This window comes from Lepus europaeus, chromosome 7 (assembly GCF_033115175.1).
Source record: "Lepus europaeus isolate LE1 chromosome 7, mLepTim1.pri, whole genome shotgun sequence".
NCBI lineage: Eukaryota > Metazoa > Chordata > Mammalia > Lagomorpha > Leporidae > Lepus > Lepus europaeus.
Window position 1 is genome coordinate 118,543,590 of NC_084833.1, and position 25,233 is coordinate 118,568,822.

The 25,233-nt window shown below is 39.0% G+C and overlaps 1 protein-coding gene across 6 annotated transcripts in view; it reads right to left on the minus strand.

Annotated features, from left to right (window-relative positions):
* ARHGAP32 (Rho GTPase activating protein 32) overlaps positions 1-25,233 on the minus strand; it is a 307,368-nt gene that overhangs the window by 112,075 nt on the left and 170,060 nt on the right. For all 6 annotated transcript variants that reach the window (XM_062197343.1, XM_062197342.1, XM_062197341.1 and 3 more), the window contains one exon: positions 10,866-10,952. In XM_062197343.1, coding sequence (XP_062053327.1) covers positions 10,866-10,952 — 87 coding nt within the window. The remainder of the gene's footprint in view (positions 1-10,865; positions 10,953-25,233) is intronic.

A 25,233-nucleotide genomic window follows, 5' to 3' on the forward strand; every position in this document is an offset into this window, starting at 1 on the left:
TGACTCAGCTCCCAGTTAATACAGACCCTAGGAGGCAGCGGTGATGGCTATAGTACCTTGCCACCCATGTGGGAAACCTGAATTGAGTTTCTGATTCCTTGCTTCTGCCTGGCCCAGCCCAGGATGTTGCAGGCACTTGGGTAACGAACCAGATAGATATTTTTCTCTGTCTATGTTTCTCAAATTTAAGAAATTTCTAAAACTACAACATAATATATAAACCAGTAGTACAGTTGTTTATTATCATTATCAGTAGTATGTACTGTGCATAATTGTATGTGCTATATATTTATATAACAGGCACCACAGTAGGTCTGTTCATACCAGCTTCAACACAAATACATGAGTAATGTGTTGTGCTAAGATGTCATGACAACTATAGTATCAACAGGTGAAAGAAATTTTTCAGCTCCACTATAATCTTATATATGTAATTTATGGAACCAGCATCATATACATACTCCACTATTGACTGCAACTTGGTTACGTGGTGTAAAAGGCGTTTAGATTAGAAAGAAATATAACTGTCTTTATTTGCAGATGACAGAAATATCTATGTAAAAAAATTCAAAGGAATTAACCAAAAAACTTCTAAAACTAATTAGCAATTATACTAAAGTTCCAGGATATAAGAATGACATACAAAAGTCAATCTCCTGTATAATAGCAACAAATAAATGGAATTTGAAACTGAAAAATATTGGTATTTGTTCTAGCATACCAAAATGACATACATCATAAAAAATTTCCAAGATCTACATAAGGAAAATTACAAAACTCAGGTGAAAGGTGTCAAAGACCTGAATAAATGGACAGATAGTCCATGTTCATGGAAAAGAACACTGTATATATCAGGATATCAGTTTTTCTCAATGATATTTAGATTCAATTAACTCCCAAGGAAAATCTTAACAACTTTTCTGTTATCAAAAAAGTGTTTCTAAAGTTTAAAAAGAGAAGTAAAAGATCCAGAATAGCAACACAATATTGAAAGAGAAACCAATTCAGAGAACTGATACCACCCAAATTCAAGACTTAACTATAAAGCTATAGTAATCAAGACACCATGGAACTGGCAAAAGAATAGAAAAGAGATCCACATAAAGTCAATTAATCTTTGACAAAGAAAAAATGGCAATACACTGGAGAACAGAGAGTCTTTAAAATGGTTTGGAACAACTAGACATCAACTTGCAGAGAACTAAATCTAGACACAGAACTTACATCCTTCACGAGAATTAAATTAGAATGAATCACACACCTAATACAAAACAAAAACCGCAAAACTCCTAAAAGGTAACAAAGGAGAAAATTTGGGTGACTTTGGTTATGGCAATGATTTTTAAATACAACACGAAATGCACAATTTACTGAATAAGTGACTGATAAGCTGTGCTTCTTTAAAATCTAAAATTTCTGTTCTGTAAATAATAATGTCAAGAAAATGAGAAAATAAGCCATAGATTAGAAGGAAATATTTACAAGATACATCTAATTAAAAAATACCTGTAATATACAAAGACCTCTTTTTTTTTTTTTTTAATTTTTTGACAGGCAGAGTGGACAGTGAGAGAGAGAGACAGAGAGAAAGGTCTTCCTTTGCCGTTGGTTCACCCTCCAATGGCCGCCACGGCCAGCGCGCTGCGGCCTGCGCACCGCACTGATCCGAAGGCAGGAGCCAGGTGCTTCTCCTGGTCTCCCATGGGGTGCAGGGCCCAAGCACTTGGGCCATCCTCCACTGCACTCCCTGGCCACAGCAGAGAGCTGGCCTGGAAGAGGGGCAACGGGACAGAATCCGGCGCCCTGACCAGGACTATCAGGGTGTCTCCTTGCAAGTGAAGATCCCAGGAAGCAACGTAGCTTAGGACATGTGCAAGATCCCCTTGCAGCTGGTGCCGTGGCTCACTTGGTTAATCCTCCGCCTGTGGCCCTAGCACCGCAGGTTCTAGCCCTGGTTGGCGCCAGCCTGTTGCTATTAAGTTTTAAGAGGAGCCTGTTGCTATTAAGTTTTAAGAGGTCTTTGTGTCCAGCACCGTGGCTCACTAGGCTAATCCTCCGCCTTGCGGCGCCGGCACACTGGGTTCTAGTCCCGGTCAGGGCACCGATCCTGTCCCGGTTGCCCCTCTTCCAGGCCAGCTCTCTGCTGTGGCCCGGGAAGGCAGTGGAGGATGGCCCAAGTGCTTGGGCCCTGCACCCCATGGGAGACCAGGAGAAGCACCTGGCTCCTGCCATCGGATCAGCGCAGTGCACCGGCCGCAGCGCACCGGCCGTGGCGGCCATTGGAGGGTGAACCAACGGCAAAAGGAAGACCTTTCTCTCTGTCTCTCTCTCACTGTCCACTCTGCCTGTCAATAAAATAAAATAAAATAAAATAAATAAATAGATAAGTGCGTATGTATTTTTTCAACCATCTAGGCTACAAATGTGTGTCAACCCTAACATACAGTGGACTCTGTGCTATGGTGATGAATCAGGTCATGTTTCCTGTCTCCTCAAGGCTGCCTGCCCTGTGTGGTAGCAGACTCATAAATAGCTATCAAAGCTTATGGACAAAGGAGCACACCTAGTGGCAGGCCAAAGCAAGGAGCCTGGAGTTCCATGCAGGTCCCCCATGTATGTGCAAGGGCCCATGCACTTAAGCCGTCTTCTACTGCTTTCCCAGGTGCATTAGTAGGAAACTGAATCAGCAGTGGAGCAGCTTGGACTTGAAACTCAAATCAGCACTTATATGGGTTGCTAGCATTGCAGGCAGGAGCTTAACCCACAGTGCCAAAATCCCAGCCGCCAGGTTGACGCTTTCTACAAAACTAAGCATATGCTTAATGCAATCAAGCAAGTGCATTCCTTGATATTTACCAAAAGGAACTGAAAATGAAATGAACAAAATCCTATATACGGAAAAGTTTACAACAGCCTCATTGAAAATTACCAAAAGCTGGAAGTGACCAAGGCGTCCTAAAGCAGGTGAATGGATGAATAAATTGTGATACACCATACCATGGAATATTGATCATTGTAGAAAGAAATGAGCTGCTGATGGGGCCAGTGTTGTGGTGTAGTGGTTAAAGCCACTTCCTGTGATGACGAGATCCCAAACAGGCACCAGTTTGTATCTCGGCTGCTCCACTTCTGATCCAGCTCCCTGCTAATGGCCAACAGGCTTCAGCATGGCTTAGTGCTGGCCATTGCAGCCACCTGGGGAGTGAACCAGCAGATGGAAGCTCTCTTGTTCTCTATTCCTCTCTGCCTCTCCTCTCTCAAATAAATAAATAAATATATCAGGAAAGGATAAGGAAAAGGAAAGAAAAAAAACAGCTACTGAGGGTGAAAAGACATGGAAGAAATTAAATGCAGATTACTAAGTAAAAAAAAAATCTGAAAAGACTACATACTATATGATTCCAATGATATAACATTCTAGAAAAAGCAAAACCATGAATATATAAAAATGTTAGTGTTCTGGAAGGGGTTAACGGTAGGGTGGGGGATAAAGGCAAAGCACAGAGGATTTTTAAAGCAGTAATACTACTCTGTATATCATCACAACATTGGACATGTCACATTCATTTGTCTAAACTCATGGCATATATAACCCCAAGGGTACATCGTAATGTAAACTATGGACTTTGGGTTATAACGATGAGTTACTGTGGGTTCCACAATTCTACATGTCTTTATAAGTTCCTTTATCATAGGGAGGTTATCTGAAAAAGAATTGATGAACAATTATCTCTTTAAATAAAAAGAGTACTAAAAAATTCATGGAAAATAAAATAATGCTTATTTCTCTGCTACAAGAACTCTTTGAAGTCCTCTCATGTACATGGATTTCAATATTTTTCTGTAACAAAATAAATGTATTGTTTAAGATTTTTATTCATTTGAAAGATGGAGACAGAGAGCTCTCATTGGCTGGTTCACTCTCCAAATGTCTACAAAAGCTGGGGCTAGGCCATGCCAAAGTCAGGAGCTGGGAACTTAGTCCAGGTCTACGACATGGGTGGCAGGCACACAAGCACTTGAGACATCATCTGCTGTCTCCAGGAAGCACTCTAGCAGAAAGCTGGAATTGGGAACGGATCCGGGACTAAACCTAGGCATCACAGGAGATGTGGGTGTCCCAAGCAGCATGCTACCCAACAGGGCAAACACCCGCCTTGAAACCTACCTTTCTTTTGTTTTCACATTTTTTTTAAGATTCATTTTATTTGAAATGCAGAGGGAGAAAGGGGGAAGAGAGAGAGAAAAAGAGAGAGAGAAAAAGCATCCATACACTGGCTCAACTCCCCAAACAGCCACGATGGCCAAGGCTGGGCAAGGCCAAAGCCAAGAGCCAGGAACTTGACCCAGGTCTCCTACATGGGTAACAGCGGGCCCAAGTAGTTCAGCCACCTTCTGCTTGCCCAGGGACATCAGAAGGGAGCTGGATCAGAAGTGAAGCTGTGGAGACTCAAACCCAGTGCCCATTTAGGATGCCACTGTCGCAGGCAGTGACTTAACCCACTGTACCACAACATTGGCCTCTAAACTTATCTCTTAATTGCATTTTTTCTATGAACTTTTTGAAGTACACTTATATATGAACAAAAGAGAACAAAAAAAGAGACCTGATTTGAATCTCGGCTTCACCCTTTCTTAAATGCAGAACCTTTCACGTTACTCCCAGTCTTACACAGCAGCTACAGTGAAATGGGAATGACAATGCTGTTGATTCGCAGAAGCATCCGGAGAGTTAAACCGAATGCTGGCAATCTGCCTAGATACTCTGTCGGTACACAGATGCTCTACCAGCATTAGCATTCACCCCCACTCCCATAGCAACCACATTTTCTAAAGGGACTGAGTAGAGGAGGAGACACTGAATACCATGGAGTGTGTTTCTGGTGGAATTTCAAGCATGGGAACATAAGAGAACAGGAGATGCTTTGAGGCAGGGAAGCATAACCCTGAAACCAACTGTTTACCCCACCTCCCATAACCTGAATGTGACTTCAGATGACTATAAATATATATACAATTCTTGATCTTTAGAAAAAATAAATGATTAAATGATCCTGTATCAAAAAATAGTTAATATGACTTCATACTCTCCGACTTCAGTAGGAATCATTAATATCAACTACTCTAGAGCTGACAATGAGATGATAAAATATTAATTGTTTTACTAAGCAATAGTTATACCACAAAACTGTACTTATGGAAGGAAAAGATCAAACAGGATTTTCACTAGGATACATGTTAAAATCAATTCCCATAGCAGTTACGTTTAAATTAGTCATTTTAAAATTAATACTTAGGAGCGGGCATTCAGCACAGCAGTTAAGATACTGCTTGCATCACCCAACAATAACATAGCTCTGGGCTCCTGGGTTTGGCTCAGCTCATCACCAGCTGTTTTGGGCATTTGAAGGAATGTTCCAGTAGATGGAAGATCTCTTCCTCTTCCTCTTTCTCTCTATCCAACTCCTTTCAAATAAGATGGAAGTTTGAAAAACAATGTTTTTAAAGAGTAGCTGATGCTTACTTATTTGCCAAAGAATAAAGCAACACACAACCTGGTTTAAGGATTCGACGCCCTTGACATTATACTCACAAATGTTTATTCTATGCAGTTGTGCTCCATAATCAATCAGGGTTTATCTAATTTTCTTCACTTTTAGATCACTAAATATTCAGCATCTGGAAACAGTAAAGTTTTCTTTCTATATCTATCATGACATATTCCTGAATTTCCTAGGATTTTTGTCAATTTTCAATGATTTTACATTAAGATTTTTGAGATGTATGTGATTTGCAGAGGAAAAAGCAGTAGGCTGAGGGACTGATCAACTTCAGAAACAAATTGGAGACAGCATTTCTTCATCCACAGAAGCTGATCTGTTTGTTCTCTATAACACATATTTTGTTAGTTTGTTTACTTGGAGAACAGAACAAAAAGATAAGGGAAGGAATATCAGTTAAGATAACATACTCTAAGCACGAATAGTGTGCAAGAAAGAACCGAGGGATCCAACAGGGCGTTACGGATCTAATCTTCAAGGTATCTGAGAGTGCTGTTATCCATGGACACCATTCAGCTGAAACACACCAACAAGGCTACATGAAATATGTATGATTAGCATCTGTTCTCACTGTTTTGGGCCCATGCTATGTCAGCTGTGAAGTATTTCACTATTACTAAGACTACATCTATTACCCTGGGACTGCACTCAGTTGGCCTTGACTATCCTTCCTCAGGGCCTCCAAATTATAAGGTTTAATTTTAATTTTAATTTATTTTCTTTTTATTTGAGAGAGAGAGAAAGAATGAGAATATGACTCTCCTCCATCCACCGGTTCACTTCCCAAATGCACACAACAGCTGGGGTGTGCCAGGCTGATGCTAGGAGCCAGGAACTCAATCTGCGTCTCCCATGTGGGTGGCAGAGACCTAAGATCTGCTGCCACTCAGGGTGCACATTAGCAGGAAGCTGGAATCTGAAGCAGAGCTAGGCCTCAAATCCAGGCACTCCTACACGGGATGCAGGCATCCCAAGTAGCATCTTAACCACTACCTCAAATGTTCTCCCTGTAAAGTTCATTTAAATGTATATAGGAAGATTAATTTATTAGATTACATAGATATAGATATGAATGTTATATAAGGCCCTTGTCCACTGTAATTAAACAAAGAAACTAGATGGTCAGTTTCAGTGAATTTACATAATTCTTTATTAACACTTGGAATATACATGCAATTTTAGGGCAGCCAACCAAATCATATTAGAAAATGGTACAATAGTAGGATGGGTTAAACTCCTGGTCCTTTAATTTTATGACGTTGGAAAGTTATGTACTTTCTTGAGTCTTTGCTTTGCCCTCTCTAAGAAGAAAACAAGGCTACTGGTCTCACAAAGCTGTCGTCGGAACTAAATTACATACTACTTGTCACAATATCTGTGTACTATACATACACATGATCAAGAAATACCTGCCAGATTTGTATCTATTCATGGAACACAATGGTTTACATGTTTGGGTTATTTAAAAAGGAATAAAATATTTAAAAAGCAGGCACAGCCACAATGAAAAGGTTCAAAATAAGACCTGAAGAAATTAGTACCATTTGCCAAAAAGGAAAAAGATGATAGCCATTTGCCAGTTCTAAGTTAAGAGAATAAGAGAAGAGGGGGTTAAAAAGGAAGAACCTAAACTTTTTTATTAAATAAACAACTTCAGGTGCAAATTATTTAAAAAATAGAAATCAGAGCCGGCGTCATAGCTCACTTGGTTAATCCTCCACCTGCGGGAAGGCAGTGGAGGATGTGCTTGGGCCCTGCACCCGCATGGGAGACCAGGAGGAAGCACCTGGCTCCTGGTTTCGGAACGGTGTAGCTCCAGCCATAGCGGCCATTTCGGGGGTGAACCAATGGAAGGAAGACCTTTCTCTCTGTCTCTTTCTCTCACTGTCTAATTCTATCTTCAAATAAAAAGAAAAATAAAATAAATAAAAATAAATTTAAAAAAATAAAAATAAATAAAAAATAGAAATCATTGAATAGCTTCTGGAACACACTACATCAGTGTGAAGTATACAATGATGACCTTATCTGAAGACTAAGCAATTTCTTAACTCTGTTCTAAACTGAAAAATCCAAGGAGATGTAGAAAAAGCTGGGAGCTAGGAAGCTAACGTCCTTAGTGGATCCTGCTACTAAGAATCCATGTAGCTTAGGACAGCCACCTCAGTAAGGTGAGCCTCAGTTTCCTCGTTTACATAATTAGAGGGTTTGATTATGAGTCTTAGTTATAAAAAATTATTCCAGTTTAATATGACTTCTGGTGACATATGGTTAGCCGTGGGAATCCATCAAACATTACTTACAGTGAAACAGAGAAGAGGTTCAATGGCATTATTACAATACAGTAAATTACTACTTTGATGCAGTAAGTAGTATGTTGAGTAGTCTGGATTTTTTAATTAGCTTAACAAGATATTTACAAGTAGATAATAACCTACCTAGGTCACTAATACATGAGGTACAAATAACTAACATTCCAATACATGCTATATAAACACCACGCTTATCTTTTGAAGTTCATTTTGAAAAAAGCATAGATATTTTAATATTTTGCCCACAGGAATAAAAATATTCTCATTCTTGGATGGTATACAGAATATATATAAATTAATGGTTTTTTCCAAGCCAAACTGTATTTAGCTTTATCAAGGATTCTTTTCATAAACAATCATGGTATTTCAGATAGGATATGGGCAGACAATCATGAACAGTATATAACAACTTTCAACTTTGCTTTTCAGTGGACTATCAGAATCAGAAAGCCACCATAAAACCCAATAAAGTCTTCATTTGATGCTCTGAAAAAGGAAAGTTTAGAGTGAGGGTTGACATTTCACATTTAGCACGTTGTTTAACAACATTTCACAAGCTGACCCTGGCTTTCAGGAAATGAAACGAAAATCGCAGAATGATCAATCTGAAGATACACAATCTAGAGAAAGAACCTTTTTGGAACCACTGCTCTCTTAAAGGACACCCCATCAGTGTTGTCTCTGTGAAGTCTAGATTGCCTGTCATACTGGTAACAAGTTTTGGGGGTGCAGATCCCAACAGGTCTCTGGGCTTAAGGGAGTTAAGCCTGTGCTGAAGGCAGGCAGGGAGGAGCATGGTAGAATAAGTTAGGTTGTAGAGGGACTGGTGAATTCACTCCTGACAACCCAACCCTGTACTCTAGATAAACAAGATACACTTGTATTCATTATTAGTAACAGCTGATCAAAAAAAGTTCTTGATAGTACCGCCAAAAATAAACTCACCTTCAGAAGCATTTTTACAAAATATTACATGAAACTTAGTGATTTAAAGCAGCCTACTTCCTCAAAGAAACTATGACAGAATAAAACATATAAATAATATGTGTTAAAAGACACGAACGCTATGTGACTTAGGCCATCTTATTTAATACAAGTAAAATTTGATTTCCAATCCCATATACTGACACCTAAAAATAAAAGCACTTAATCTGGAAACAGCTCCCTCAGCATCAACAAACCTGAGAACTTAAGTATTTCCTTTATGATATAAGCATTAAAACTTTTTAGATTATTTAATTTTAACTTCATGTACATGATTAATATTTTTTGAGAAAAATCATAAATGTTGTGAATCTTACTTTCTCTCAAAGAAAACAAAAAACTGTGTATAGAAGAAAGATTTCCTCCAAAACACTCATTTCACAATGACTAATTCACTAACAGGAAGAAGGCTCAATGAATGTAAAATAAATAAAGAATTACACGAAGTGCTTATATGATGGAGGATGTAATACTACAGCTGACATATTTAAAAATCTCATTAGGAGCAAGTCATAAAATTACCCTCAAAAAGTTCTAATCAAGAAACAGCAAACTTCAAACACACACACATTTTATTGGTCAGAAAATATGAGTGAGCATCTGAGGCAGAGAAAACTTAGTTCACTGTTTTTTGTGCATGATCAACTGCCATTGCATGTAACCTAATGACCAATAAATTATACCTTTCTTTTACTCTTAAAGAAGTATTCTCACTTAAGGTTGTAAATCAGTAACTGCAAAACTAGTGTGACTAAATTGATCATGTCATCTCTGAGTGCATGTAGAAATGTTAACACAGAGGAGATAAAGTAAGATATCCATTAGTAGAGCCACTGTTGCTTATTCCTAAGTGCTCAAAGCCTTAGGGAAAATGCAGAGTAGTGGCGATGCTAAACCACACATTCCACCCAGAGTGTATGAACAGATTGAGGATACTTCAGAAAGTTTGTGGAAAAGGGAATCAAAAGCTATTTGTTCCAGCCCTAACCTAACTGCAGCCCTAACTTAAATTTTTCGAAACTGTAAAATTTTTGAAGTTGTTTATGAGAAGTCTTCATAAAGTTAATGTAAAATATATATTGTGAAAAAATAGATATCAAAAAATTTTTTATCAAAATACACATCTTTTAATTCCATTTTCAAAAACTTTCTGAAATAGCCTATTTCCTTTTAAAATGATGCCATTCATTTTCTTAAAAATTTTAAAATGTACTTATTTTTATTTTATTTGAAAGGCAGAGAGACAGAAGGAAAGAAATAGATGGAGAGAGATCTTGCACCTGCTAGTTCTTATCCCAAAAGCCTGCAACAGCTAGAGCTGGGCCAGGCTGAAATCAAGAGCCGAAACTCAATCCAGGTTCACTCACATGGTGGCAAGAATCCAAGTACTTGAGTCGACATTTGTAGCCTCTGTGGGTATGTAACCACAGGAAGCTGCATCAGAAGCTGAGTAGGCTGGATCAGAAGCTTAGTCAGGACTCACACCAGGCAATGAGATGCAGGTGTCCCAAATAGCAATTTAACTGCTGTTTCAAGCGCACCCCCTTTGTTTGATTTTTTATTTTTAAGGATTTGTTTATTTGAAAGGTAGAGTGACACAGAAAGAGGGAGAGACTGAAAGAAAGGTATTTTCAATCCACTGGTCATTTCCAAATGGCTTTTACAGCCTAGGGTGGTCTAGGCTAAGGCCAGGAGTCATTAGAACTCCATCAGGGTCTCCCATGGGTGGCAGTTACCAAAGTACTAGGGGTATCATGTATTGCCCTCCCAGATGCATTAGCAGGGAGCTGGATAGGAAGAAGAGCAGCTTGGACTCGAACTAGCGCTCCAATATGGCAGGTGGGCATCCCAAGCAGCATGCAAACCTGCTACACCACAATGCCTGCTCAATTTCACGTCAATATTATGTAAGTTTCCATGGCAATTTGAGAAAGATACTGTATAAAGGAAATTAAAAACTCAAAATAATTCTTATTAACTTTATGTGAAATGGAGAACACAAAATTACCTGACAAGCAATCTGCACGAGGTAGACCAGCTCTTTAGATTCACAGCCATTTTTCATTACTTCATTCTGTTCTTCTGAAAGTGAAAGCTGTAATACAGAAGAATGGGAGAGGGAAAGTCATGCTTAATGAACTAGCATTTAAGAATACCTTGACCCGTACATCAATATAATGTCAGACATGGTCCTGTTGCTTATAAATGCGGATAAAATAATTCAGCGTTTCAAAAAACTCCATTTCTAGGAACCTTTTGGTACATTGCATCTAAAATGGGAAAACTCATAAAAGCAGTAAATAAAGCACATCCATTCTGGTGCATTCTTCATTTCCTTCTTTAAGTAGTGCACACATGAAAGGAAGGCATTAACCTGGGCACTGAGAAACAGAAAGGCTTAAAAACTTCAAAGAACCCAGACTATTACAGATTGCAACTGGCAGCCCAGAGAACAGCTGGGGCCTATAGACCTGTTTCATTTCAGACTTAGCATGTGGATCTGCACACTGAATTTTATTTTGTTTTTATTTAAAATAGCAACCAACATGTGCAAGCTAAGTTTCCAAATGAAAAATACTTATTTCTGGCTTCTACTGAAAACTCAGAAAATTAGGATTATTGGGGCCTATAAGACTCTCCAAAAGAGTTTGCCACAGAGCTAGTAGTCTTTATTTTTTTGTCGGCATCTAGGCTAAGTGTCAACTGCCATTCATCAGACTTGTGTTGTTATTTTTCTCATACCCATATGCTTTGATTCATTTATGTAATACATCTGCCCCATCTTTGTGAACTTGCCATTCTGTTCCAAAGTTGGACAATGCTGAGTTAAATGTGTCAGTAACTGGCTATGTAATATCAACCTTCCTACTTACTCTTTTCTCTGAAAATCGAGATGATATAAAGCTATTGAAACTTGTAGGCGATAAATAAGAAGATACACACCTATGAAATACATGAATTCTCTTATCTTTATATTTATTAAGATTAAAAGTAGAAGATACGCAGACAGTTCATGATAATAAGTACTTCACAAATGTAGCATATCAATAACAAATATGATAATAAATACAAAGTTGATGAAGGTATATTCTCTATTTAGGAAAGCAGTGTCTGTCACTGAGCATTTAAAAAAAAAACATATTTTAAGTAGAAGAAATTCACAAGAAAAAAACCATCAGTACATTATCCAAAATATGCCAGATCGCCTGCATATTTTTATTTTTTAAAAAAAATCCAAGAACTAAGGGTAAAAGGAAACAGGAATGAAACAAGTTTCAGAAAGTAACAAGACTTTCAGGAGGTCTGGTAGAGAAGCAAGAGGTTAAAGAACCTACCTTAGACAAATGAGAAAGTAGTCAAACCTGGAGTGACTGCAGGTAGAGTTAAGGACAAACTAAAATTACAGGGAGCACTCTGTAGCCGAATGTGAACGCCCACTCATCCACTGATTCCCACAGGTAATCATGGGCACACCGAGGCTGGGGCAAAGCAGCCTTGCAAAGCCAACACACACACACCTGTGAGTTGACACGCAGTGAGGGGCAGTAAAACCGACAGAGCACAGAGACACTGAGGGATGTCCCTCTGAGTACACTCAGCAACAGAGGACGGCACAGCAAAGCTGAGGGACATCCGCTGAGACACCACATGATGGGGGTCCAGGGAAGGGCAGAGGAACGGGAGCCCTCCAGAGCCACAGGAAGCTGGGAGAGCAGTGAGCAACCAGGTCGTGAAGAGCGGAAAACGTGCTCCTTCTCAGGGCTGAAGACTGTGGCTCTGTGAGAAAGCACAGAGGCATCTTCAGCTTCCTCTGTGAAAGACGCCTCCAGAACCCACCCTCAGGATATTTAAAGGCTGTGAAAAACTTGATCACATAAGACCTGCCAAAGGTCAGATCCACATCAAATGTAGAGCAAACTGACTTGGTCCCCAAATCTGAAACCCTGGAAGAAGAGAGAAGCTCTCTCCTGGAGATAAATATTACTTACTTCCATCTTAGTCTTTTATATAATGTTATTTCACATTAAAAAAATTACAAAACACACAGAGAACGAAGATAATGTGACCCCTGGTCACAAGAAGAGACAATAAAATAAAGCAGACACAGAAATGAACCAGATATACAAATAATAAGTAAAAGAGTATAAAACAACGTTGAAAAGTAAAACAATGTAAAAAGACATCTAGGAAGGAGGGATTCTGAAAATATGGTACAATAGGAAGCTCCAGGCGTCTGTCTCACCGCCTAGACAGTCTGATATACTATTTTGGAACTCTGGTACCTACTGAAAACTTGCAACTTCCAAGGAAAGGTTTGGATGGGAAACTGCACTTCATTTTGCCAGTATCGGCTTTAAACACACTGGCAGTTGCTCATCCCTCACTCCCAGTACTGGGACAGGCAGCTGTGTGCATATTCCTGAACAGCGTCTACAGACCTTACAGCAGCCAAGGTGGGCAAAGGGATCCTGACTTCGAGTATCGGGGGTCTATGCTGTGATTGCTGATTACGGCTCCTGATCACAGAGGTACAAAGGGGTGTGTGGCCATTGCAGGTAACTCCCAACACTGTGGCAAGCCCCTTCCCCCCTGACTGAAATGAATTACAGAAGACGTAAAGGGCCAATGCCTTTTCCCTTCTCCCCATCCTTGTATTTTTCTTTTCCCCTTTTGGGAGACAGACATCAAAGACTAGGGCATGCAACAGCAACTGTGTATATGGGAAAATTAGGAAGTGACTGCATACACATAGGGAAAGGTGCAGGCTCAGAAAAGACCAAGAAGACATTAAGTTTATCTCCAAGGCTCATCCTCAGCACAGGCCAAAAGAAAAACAAACAAACAACATCCCAAACAAACAAAAACAGGAATAAAAAACCAGCAAGCTCAGAGGAAGAGGGAAAATCTGATTTTCAGAAATTCTACATTATTAGATTCAAATGTGCATTTTTTTAAAAAAATAAAAGGCATGTAAAGAAACAAGAGTGGTCAATTCATAGGGAAAAAAAGAATCAACATACATTATCCCTGAAAAAGCCTGATGCTTGATCTACTATCAACTGCTGTAAAGATGTTCAAAGAACAAAAGGAAGAAGTATAAAGGGGTAAAAACCTAAAAATAAACCATAAAGAAATCTATAGCCAAAAAGTGCAACAACTAGAGTGGAAAGTTTACTTCAGGGATTTAAAGGAAAGTTTTAGTATTCAGAAGAAAAAAAATCAGTGACCTTGCGGACAGGACAATAGAAATGATGGGGTCTGATGAACAGAAAGAGAAAGGGCTGAAGGAAAGTGAGCAGAGCCTAGCAGAGCACAAGATACTCTCAGGCAGACCAACCAATGTGAGAATGCTAGAAAAATCAGAGAGGTGAACAGTGCAAAGATATGAAAATAAGTATCCCACAAGGGAGACCTGGATCAGGTTCCTGGCTCACAGCTGTAGCCTGGCCTGGTCTCAGCTACTGCAGACTTCTGGGGAGTGACATGAATTCTCTCTGCCTTCTCTCTCTCTCAAATAAATAAATAAATAAATGAATAAGGGAGGGATGGAGAGAGAGAAGAGAGAAGAAAAAGTGAAGAGATTTTATCTTTTATCAAAAATCTTCCAATAAACAAATTCCCTGAACCTGACAGCTTCACAATGAATTCTAAAAAATACTTAAAGAAATTTTTTTCAAACATTTCCAAAGAACTAAAAAAGAGGAAACACTCTTTACTTCAATTTATGACACCAGCATTAACCTGATACTAAAGACAAAGGTACTACTTGAAAACTTCAGACTAATATCCCTTTATGAACAATGATGCAAAAATCCTCAACAAAATACTAGCAAATGAAATTCAGCATCATACTAAAAATCTTACACATGAGATTCATTTCTGGAATGCAAGGATGGTTCAACACACAAACATCAATCAATATAATACACCACAAAGTTAACAAAATAAAGAAAAAAACACAAGGTCATTTTATCTGGCATAGGAAAATGATGTGGCTAAATTCAACACCCTTTTATGATAAAATAAAATAAATTTGGAAGAGAAGGTGATTTTCTCAACAAAATAAAGGCCACATATGAAACACAACTAAATCATGCTCAATGATGAAATTCTGTTAAGTATTTCCTGTAACATCAAATCAAGCCAAGAATGCTGATTTTCATCACCATTCAACACAGTACTAGAATTCTAGTCAGAGCAAGAAAAACAAATAAAAGTGTCCAAATTGAAGTGGAAGAAATACAGTTATCTCTGTTCTCATAGGATATGATCTTATATGGAGAGGACCTTAAAGACTGCACACACAAAAAGTAATACATGAACCCAGCAAAGTTAAAGGATACAAAATCAACCATCAAAAATTAGTTGTATTCCTATACATTACAATCCCAACCAAAACCCCATTGATTTTTTTTTAACAAAAACAGAATACCCATCCTGAAATTCGTATGAATTCTGAAGAAACCCTATGTAGCCAAAACAACCTTGAAAAAAAAAAAAAAAGAACAAAATTGGAGGAGGTACAGTTACTTCCTGTTTTTAAAACTTAATACTTAGCTACAATAATCAAAACAGTGAGGCATTCACATAAAAATAGAGTCTAATGACAAAGAACAGGGCCCTGAAATAAACTCTCACATTTATGCTCAAAAGATTTTTGGCAAGGGTATCAAGACTATTCAACAAGGAAAGGACAGTCTTCAACAAATGATAATGGAAAAACTAAATATCCACATGCAGGATACATGTGCATGTGGATATCTAGTGATTAGGTTAAAAATTAGGTTAAAGTTTGGTTGAAAAAAATAGTAGAACCCTAAACAGTACATATAGAAATTACCTCAAAATAGGTGAAAGACCTGAAGGTGAGAACTAATAGTACCAAAATTTTAGAAGAAAACACAGGACAAAAACATCAACAAAGTGGATTTGGCAATAATTTCTTAGGAATGACACACACGGCACCAGCACTAGCACTGGACTTCACAAAATTTGCATCAACACATACTATCTAGAGAGCAAAAAGGCAACCCAAAGAATGAGAGAAATTTGCAAATCATGCATCTGATAAGAGATTAGTACTTAAATATACAGAGAACAAGACCAAAAAGAAAAACAACTCGATTCAGAAAGAGGCAAAGGACTTGAATAGATAGATGTTTACCCAAAGAAGAATATAAATAGCCAACATGAATTATTAGGAAAATGAAAACCTAAACTACAATGAGATACCACCTCACACCCATGAGGACAGCTTTCACCCAAAATCAGAAAATAAGGGCTATCATAACTGTAATCATAATATGTGAGGGACAATTAACAACAAAAAGAAATGGGTGTGCCTACCCCAGCACCTTGAGAGGTATCTGGTATCTCAGTGGGGATGACTATGCATTTGATGAATAACTGAATAAACAAACCGTGTCTCACTGGAATCTGGTACTCCTTTTCCAAACTGAATTCCTCATCTTTCTTCACATATTCTCTTCTTTCTGAATTCCCAAACTAAATAAACTACACAGCCTTTCACTGGTTGACCAACCTAATCACTCCAGGTTCTTCTTTTCTTCCCCCAACGTACAGTCTTTCTACATTCCCAGACTCAAGATCTACCCCTTAACCTTTGAGTCCTTTATCTCTGCTGTTTTTCACACCTGTCCCTTTTCCCCATGTCCTACTGTTGCTTCTCGGACCTGACTGTAGGCCTCCTTGCATTGTGTCTGGATGACTGCAGAGCAGATGATGACAAGTCTTCCAACTAGTCTCTCTCTGCCTCCCATTACACACTGATCATGGGATTCTCATCTCAAAACCTCACAGTCCTTTCCCATTTCCTGCTAAACAGGTACTGAAAAGTCCAAATACCTTAGATGCTTGTTGAATCTCTAGGCATTTCCATTCTTCCCCAATTCATTCTCATCCCTTCCAGGTGCTTTTACCTGTATTATCTGCCTTGCCCAAGTGTTCTTCACCTGTATCTCTATATATCCAACTTCTATACAATTTCAAATAAAGATGAGGACTTTTTAATGACACAGGAAATAACTTCTCTTATTAAAAACTGTTAACATTTATAACATTCTTCTTACCTTACATTTATTGTTATATTGCTTGTTTCTTTGAGGAAAGACTCTACTAACTTCATCAGTGGTGCTCTCATAGGTGGCTCTAGCATACAAGGTATTCAATAAAAAGTATCCAGAATAATAAAATTATTATTTGAAAGGCAGAGAAACAGACAGACACAGTTTGCTCTACCACATACTGGTCCACTCCCTAAATGCCTATAAGAGCCAGCAGCAGGCCAGACCAAAGCCAAGAGCTGGGACCTCAATCTACGCCTCCCACACTGATGGCCAGGACTCAAATACTTGAGCCATGACCTGCTGCCTCCCAGGGTGTGCATTAGCAGGAAGCCAGAATCAGGAACTACTGCTGGGACTCAAAACCAGGCACTCTGAGAAGTAATGCTGCCATCTCAAGCAGCAGCTGAGGTTTGAAAACGAGTCTGAATATTAATGTGTTTGATACAGTACGCCTGACATCAACAGAATATACTGTAAAGACTGAGGTACATTTGCCTATGGAAATTTACAATAACTCAATAATTTATGTAATTTTTACTACCGTCAAAATAACAGTATCTGAATCATTTGTTTATTAGGAATAGTAAGCAGGATTTCCAAATCTCATTATTTCCAAATTCCTTCTAAATCTATCTTTGGAATTATTTTTTCTGTATTCTATTCACTTTTCCATCACTGTGGAAATTAAGCACATTAGTGTTGTTAGAATCTGTTTTTAAAAAAATATTTATTTATTTATTTGAAAGTCAGAGTTAAACAGAGAGAGAAGGTGAGGCAGAGAGAGAGGTCTTCCATCTGCTGGTTCACTCCCCAGATGACCGCAATGGCCGGAGCTGCGCTGATCCAAAGCCAGGAGCCAGGAGCTTTTTCCTGGGGCCTCCCATGTGGGGTGCAGGGGCCCAAGGACTTGGACCATCTTCCACTGCTTTCCCAGACCTTAGCAGAGAGCTGGATCAGAAGTGGAGCAGCCGGGACTTGAATCAGCGCCCATATGGGATGCCGGCACTGCAGGCAGCGCTCTACCGGTTACACCACAGTGCTGACCCCTAGAATCTTTTAAAAATACAATTCCCTTCAAGGCCAGCGCCGTGGCTTAACAGGCTAATCCTCCGCCTTGCGGCGCCGGCACACTGGGTTCTAGTCCCGGTTTGGGCGCCGGATTCTATTCTGGTTGCCCCTCTTCCAGGCCAGCTCTCTGCTATGGCCCGGGAAGGCAGTGCAGGACGGCCCAAGTCCTTGGGCCCTGCACCCGCATGGGAGACCAGGAGAAGCACCTGGCTCTTGGCTTCGGATCAGCGAGATGCGCCGGCCGCAGCAGCCATTGGAGAGTGAACCAACGGCAAAAAGGAAGACCTTTCTCTCTATCTCTCTCTCTCACTATCCACTCTGCCTGTCAAAAAAAAAAAAAAAAAAATCAGCAACCTTCAGATGTTCAGAAAAATCATTTTTGTACATGAAGAATGTAAATCAGCGGCACATAGCAGGGTAGAAGTTTATCCCTACCCACACAGGAAGGCACACATCAAAGTCTAATTAACAGATTGCAAACTGGGCACAAAGCTTTTATTCATCTTTTATAGTTCAACAGTGACTGCAGTTCCACGTGTCACAGCTATGGAGTCTGTAAACAAGTTTCTTTTCACCTCAGTAGCTTGTAGATGTGAAAATATGAAAAATCATTTCCAACAAACAATGTAACCTGGTCCACCCACCCTACTTTTACCTCCCACTATTCAACGCAGAGAATAATGCTTTGAAATTACTGAGTTCTGGATGCTAAGTGGAAGAATAACCCTATAGAGAAGTCACGTCTTGCGGGGTCAATAAATGACAAGAGTTGTAATTACAGCACTTAAAGAACAATCAATAACAGACAAAATCACCCTTCAAATTTATTAGGAAAACACACAACAGTTTTTCCTTCCAGAACTGAAATAGAGCACTACTTCCTCAATTGGTACCATAATAAATAACTGATTTGCTCATATTTAACAATAACAATCACTTTCAACTCTGTGTAACGCCCACAGTAAGAAGAAAATAAGACACAAAAGTGGAATCACTTCTCTTACCTACTTCTCTCACACACACTTGTTAGGAAACAATGCTTTGTGCATACTTTCACATTTCTGTACAGTCAGGGCTTTCTGAGCACAGAGCACTGGCATCTGTGTTAAAGGATGACTGAACAGCAGCCCTAAACCCAGATCATCCAGAGACAAAAAGTTTTATCTCTCTACTCAAGTTGTATGTTTACATTCCAGGGTGTTTCTAAAATAAAGATATTTTAATTATTTTCCCCAGAGAAGGCTTATTCACATTCCAAAGTTCTCTCTTCCCATCTCAAGAAAGGAGAATGGGCAGAAATGTCAGCTACCCTACTTAAGCTCCAAGTCCCAAAACTGCAGAATTCCTCTTATGATACAAAAGCCCAGGGTAAACACAGGGTGTATCTGGTTATCATAACATCACTCCATGGAGAACCAGAGCCCAAGGAGCCAACACAAGTTATTCTTGAAGTAAATAAAGGGCCTGACCTCTGACCCAGAGACCTTCTATCTTGGTTAGAGTGTGAGTGAGTGTGAGTGTGAGAGTGTGCGCATAATTGTTAGTTTATAAGCAGGGTAACTTTTGGGACCCTTCACAGCCTCAGGCTTAACTTTTTTTAGTCAGTTATAGTTACTTGAGAAGCAAGAGACAGGGAGAGATTCCATCTTGCTGGTTCATTCCCTAAATGCCTGCGACCAGCAAGGTTGAGACAGGCTAAAGGCAGGATCTGGGAACTCAATCCCACATGGAAGACAGGGCCCAACTATTTGAGCCATCATCTGTTGTCGTGCAGGGTGCACATTAGGAGGAAGTCAGAATCATGAGTAGAGCCAAGATTCAAATCCAGGAATTCCAATACGGGATAACAAGCTTCCCATCAACACCTAAAGCACTAGGCCAAATGCTCACCCCAACAATACTACTTTTCAAGCACATTCAGCTGAATTCCTGTAAGTGAGCTGTATGTGTAATTGTGACTCCACTGGAGATGTATTTTTTTCATAATCCAGCTGCCTTTAAATACCAAACTCTTCAGCAGCATAATCTCAAATGATACAGTTAAATGCTGGTATCTGGATGACCCCATCATTGATAACTCACTACCTGAACTATTCATTCCAAATCCTCCCCACAAGTAATAGTGATTTCCTAGGGTAAAAGGAGTATTAGTACACATTGTTCAGAAAATTAGGGCTGAAATTATTGTTTCTTTTGGTTCAAGCAAAACTAAACATTTTGGTCAGCTGACAACAGTATACTAGGTTGGACTGTTTCAAATGTTTACAGGTGTAATAATATGTACTTTTATAAAATAAGATTTTCTTTTAACTGAAAATATCTACAAGTTAATCTGCAAACTGCAAGCATCTTAAAATGAAGGGAAGTAATTTTCTTTGGTTTATTCATTGTTATTAATGATATAGTGGCTCACTTGCATAGGAAGTACTTTGGTGATGCACCTCCCTTGTCTCAATATTGCATTACATTCAAGCCACCTGGACAACCACAGTTTTCCACATCTTACAGGTGGTCATTTGATTTCATCTTGTGCTTCCTCACAACTTCTGCCTTTCTCCAAAGGACTTTAACAATTACTGAGCAGGGGCTGGCATTGTGGTATTCTGTGTAAAGCTGCTGGTATTCCTACCATAAGGGCACTGGTTCATATCCTGGCTGCTCCACTTCTGATTCAGATCTCCGACAATGGCCTGGGAAAGCAGTGAAATAAGGCCCAAGTGCTTTGGCCCCTACCACCCACGTGGAAGGCTCCAGGGAAGTTCTTGGCTCCTGGCTTCAGCCTGGCCCAGTCCTGGCTGTTGCAGCCATCTGGGGAGTGAACCAATGCTAGAAGATATTTCTCTCTCTCTCTCTCTCTCTCTAACTCTGACTTTCACATAAATTAATCTTTAAAAACTTAAAGAATTAAATAAAAATAAAAAGTCTTGATCAATCTGGTTTGTTTTTAAATATTCTCAATTTTCAGTTATCTATAACATAATTGGAATAGATACATTTATACCTCTTTATACATAAGAAAACTGAGGACCAGGATCATTGGAACTTATTTAAGATGACATGAGTTACACGGTAAGATTATGCATCATACTTCAAGTACATTAAAGATATAGGATAATTCAGAACATGGTTTATTCCTTCTTGGTAAAATAAGAGTTCTGTCACTTTATTCAGTTCCCGCATTACAAAAGAACATGTAGAATGGCTTCAGGATCAGACTGCCTTGATTCGAATACAAGCCTCATCACTTATCAGCTATCATCTTAAGTAAGTTTTTAAAATTCTTTTTACCTTAATATACTGATCTGAAACTACTGAGAGGAGTTAACAGGGCAATGTACAAACACAATTCAACATAATGCCTGGCTCTTGAAAGCATTCCATAAATACTGGCTTGTGTATTTTTAACTATAATTCTGATTACTTCATTGTAAATGACACTTGGATTTTTAAAATTTTTATATTATTTCTCCTTAATATTTTTAGACTGGGGTCAAACTTCACTTTCTTCCTTCCACATTTCCCAGGGTCAAAGCAAGAATGGGTAATGACAGTCATATCTGCATTTCTGAGCCACCTGCATATAGGTTTCCTACAGAAAATTTAAGACACGGATATTACATTCATCCTTTTCATATGCTTATTTTTGTCAAAATCAGAGCTCTTCCATTCAGGTTAATTTAATGCCTTCTATGGAACTGGGTAAAAAGAAACACATTCATTCAACCAGACAATAAAGTCAAGGTAAATCAAACACACCCAATTTGCCATCCTACACACTAGATGGCAGCACAACACAAAGCACAGAAGGAAGGGACCAAGGCTTCAAACTCAATGAGCACAGGTTTTTGTTTGTTTGTTTGTTTGTTTGTTTTGCATAGTACAAGGTCTTTTTTTTTTCCTTCTTACAGAAGAATATTTCATGAAATGTATATAAAACTATGTTTTTGGGCAACAGAAATATTACAACATGGAAAAGAAATGCAGTAAGGATAAGTTTACAGAGCTCAAAACTATATGGCTTTAGTTAAAAGAAGCAGGTTCTTAATTATTGACCTCTATCTCTTTTTTTTTTCTTTTGAGGTTTTAATTCCTGTAAACAAAACACATGCCATTTCTACATCAAGACATTTATACATTGTTTTTCAAAAAGAAACTACACAATTTGGCCAAAACACTATTCAGTAGAAGATATGCAAACATGTATGTACTTACTAAAAATCGATAGCTAAAAGCAAATAAACTATTAACAATATCTACAGCATTTCATTTTTCTAAAGGTAAGAGCCATAAATAGTACAATACTGATATTTGAGGACACCTAACAGTTGTTAACATGCACGTTCTAATAAGTATATACATATGTGTTATTCTTAACCATTTTCCAGGCGAAAAAGAAAAGAACTAAACTTTCAATTCTAAAAACAACAATAAAAATGTAAAATAGGGGAAAATATGCTTAGGAATCAAGGTATTAAAAATGAGTAAGAAAAAAAGCTTTATGAATAAAACCATAAGTTCTTCACTAAGATCAAAGTTTTGTGGGGTTTTTTTGGTTGCTGTTGTTGTTTTTTTTTTTTTTTTTTTTGGACAGGCAGAGTGGACAGTGAGAGAGAGAGACAGAGAGAAAGGTCTTCCTTTCGTTGGTTCACACCCCAATGGCTGCTGCGCCCTGGCACGCTGCAGCCTGCGCTCCATGCACTGATCCAAAGCCAGGAGCCAGGTGCTTCTCCTGATCTCCCATGGGGTGCAGGGCCCAAGGACCTAGGCCATCCTCCACTGCACTCCCAGGCCACAGCAAGAGCTGAACTGGAAGAGGAGCAACCAGGACAGACTCTGGAGCCCCGACCAGGACTAGAACCTGGTGTGCCGGCGCCGCAGGCAGAGGATTAGCCTATTGAGCTGTGGCACCGGCCCACTAAGATCAAATTTTAATAATGTCTTATAACCCATAAATTTGAAAAACTGCAGTAAATGGACAGTTTTCTGAGAGAACATAAGTGATTAAAATGGGCCAAAGGAGACAGAAAGAACTTAATAGCCCAATAATGAAATCCTAAATTGAAACAGTAAAGATTAAGTCCCTAATGGGTAACCCAGCTCAAAAGATTCTGAAAGAAAATATCTACTAAATCTTCAAAGAACAGGTAATTCCCACTTACACAAACTATTTCACAGCATTTAGTTAAAAAAAGAGCAAGGGCCAATGGAAATTCTCCAAACTCAGGCTAGTGGACTGCTATATAGGTCAACGTCACTAAATGACATACTTGCAAAATTATAAAAGTAGAGTGAAGAAAGCAATTTCTTTTTAAGCATTTATAATCTAGTAGAATGTATCCTAGGAATGTAAGATATTTCAACAACCTTCTTCTATGACTAGAGAAATTCTTAATACTGATTTTTAAAGATAGCTTATTTGTGCTCTAGGCAAGTGGACGAAAATAAGAATGTGACATGGTACAATCTCTCCTGCCCTGAGGTATCATAAATATTTTTTCACTGGAAGAATTGGAGTGATATATGCAGATATACAGGGTTCCAACAGTCCATCTATAACGGGACCCTCTATTACAAGTGTATTTCCTTTCTTCCTTATCAGAAATAGGATAATTATATCACTATGTTTCTAAATCTATACATATGAAATACATGAAATTTTTTCAGCTTAAAGGAATTAAAAAGACAAGAAACAGGATACTGTCTTTTATGAACTACCTTCCCTAGCTTTTTAATTTTAATTTTTAGCCCTTCTCTGTATCTTTTGTATGTACTGAGGGATCAATTTTTCTTCTTCTTATTTGTTTCAATGGAACTTTCTTAGGATTTCTAATTGTCCATCATCTACTCTGAGTCCCAATCCTAATTTAATAAGTATATCTCTACCTAGAAGGTTGGTTTCTGCCTCTGGAACATATAGGAAAAATCCTGACCCTAATTTTGGGACCTGAAATCCTTCCCTTTTTTTTTGCCAGACATTGGCGCTTTTTTTTTTTTTTTTTTTTAAAGATAACTTTTGTGCTGTTTGGTTGACAAGCAAGGGAGGACTGGACAGCCCAGAGTTCACCAGGAATATTAACTTCTCCCCTTCAAGGCTTCCTGGTAGGATCTGTTGAAGAGGAACCCTGACCCTGCTACTCCCTGCTTAAGTCCATGAGGTGAATTATCTTCTATTTTTAATGCCAGGCAATTTTTTTAAATGCCCCAGCTTTCCACAGTTAGAACATTCAGCAGCTCTAGGTGTATGTTAGCCAGTTTTAGGAGCTATTCTTTCCCTCTTTATGATCTTTTGGCCCATTTCCCTACAAAGGGAACTTTCTCTTAACCTCTTGTCCATTACTTCTACTGTGGATATCATAATCTTTGCCTTTTGCTTTTGTTTCTCTTCATCTCTTCTTAGAAAAACTTCCTGAGCTTCTTTTCATAATTCCTCAATTGATCTTTCATTTAAACCATCTAGTTTTGTAATTTCTTAGTGCTATCAGGCCAGCTCTTAGTGACAAAGTTGACTTTTAACAACCCTTGCCCAGCTGACTCGGGGTCAAGCCTAGAGTATTTTCTCCCGTGATCTCGAAGCCTTTCTGAGAAAGCAGAGGGAGTTTCCTCTCTAGGCTGTTACTGTGGTTGCTGAACTTCAAATGCCTCCGAGACATGTTGTGACGTAAGGGTTGATTTTCTAATGCCCTTGGTCACTGATTTCCCTAGATCTTGCATTTTTGCTCTGTTATGTGGGGAGTTATTATTCCACTGGGGACCTCTGGGAACTTGTCCTAAGCTGAAGAGACTCACGGTCCAGGGGGATGTTCTCTTTCCCAAATGGCCAGAGCTGCCCTCCTGATCAGCCCCCATTCCTCTCCTGTGAATAATATATTCATTATGGACATCATTTCAACCCATGTATAGTAGCTGGGACTCACAAATTAGTTTAATTGATACGCCTGACCAACTGAGTCTTCCAAAAAGTGGCCTCATTTCTTTCTTAAAATTTCTAACTTACGTACTAGGAGCAGTGTTGGGGCCAGCACTGTAGAATAGCGGGTAAAGCCGCTGCCTGCAGTGCCGGCATGCCACATGGGCGCTGGTTTGTGTCTCAGCTGCTACACTTCTGATCCAGCTCTCTGCTGTGGCCTGGGAAAGCAGTGGAAGATGGCCCAAGTCCTTGGGCCCCTGCACCAGTGTGGGAGACCCAAAAGAAGCTTCTGGTTTCTGCTTCAGATCAGCCCA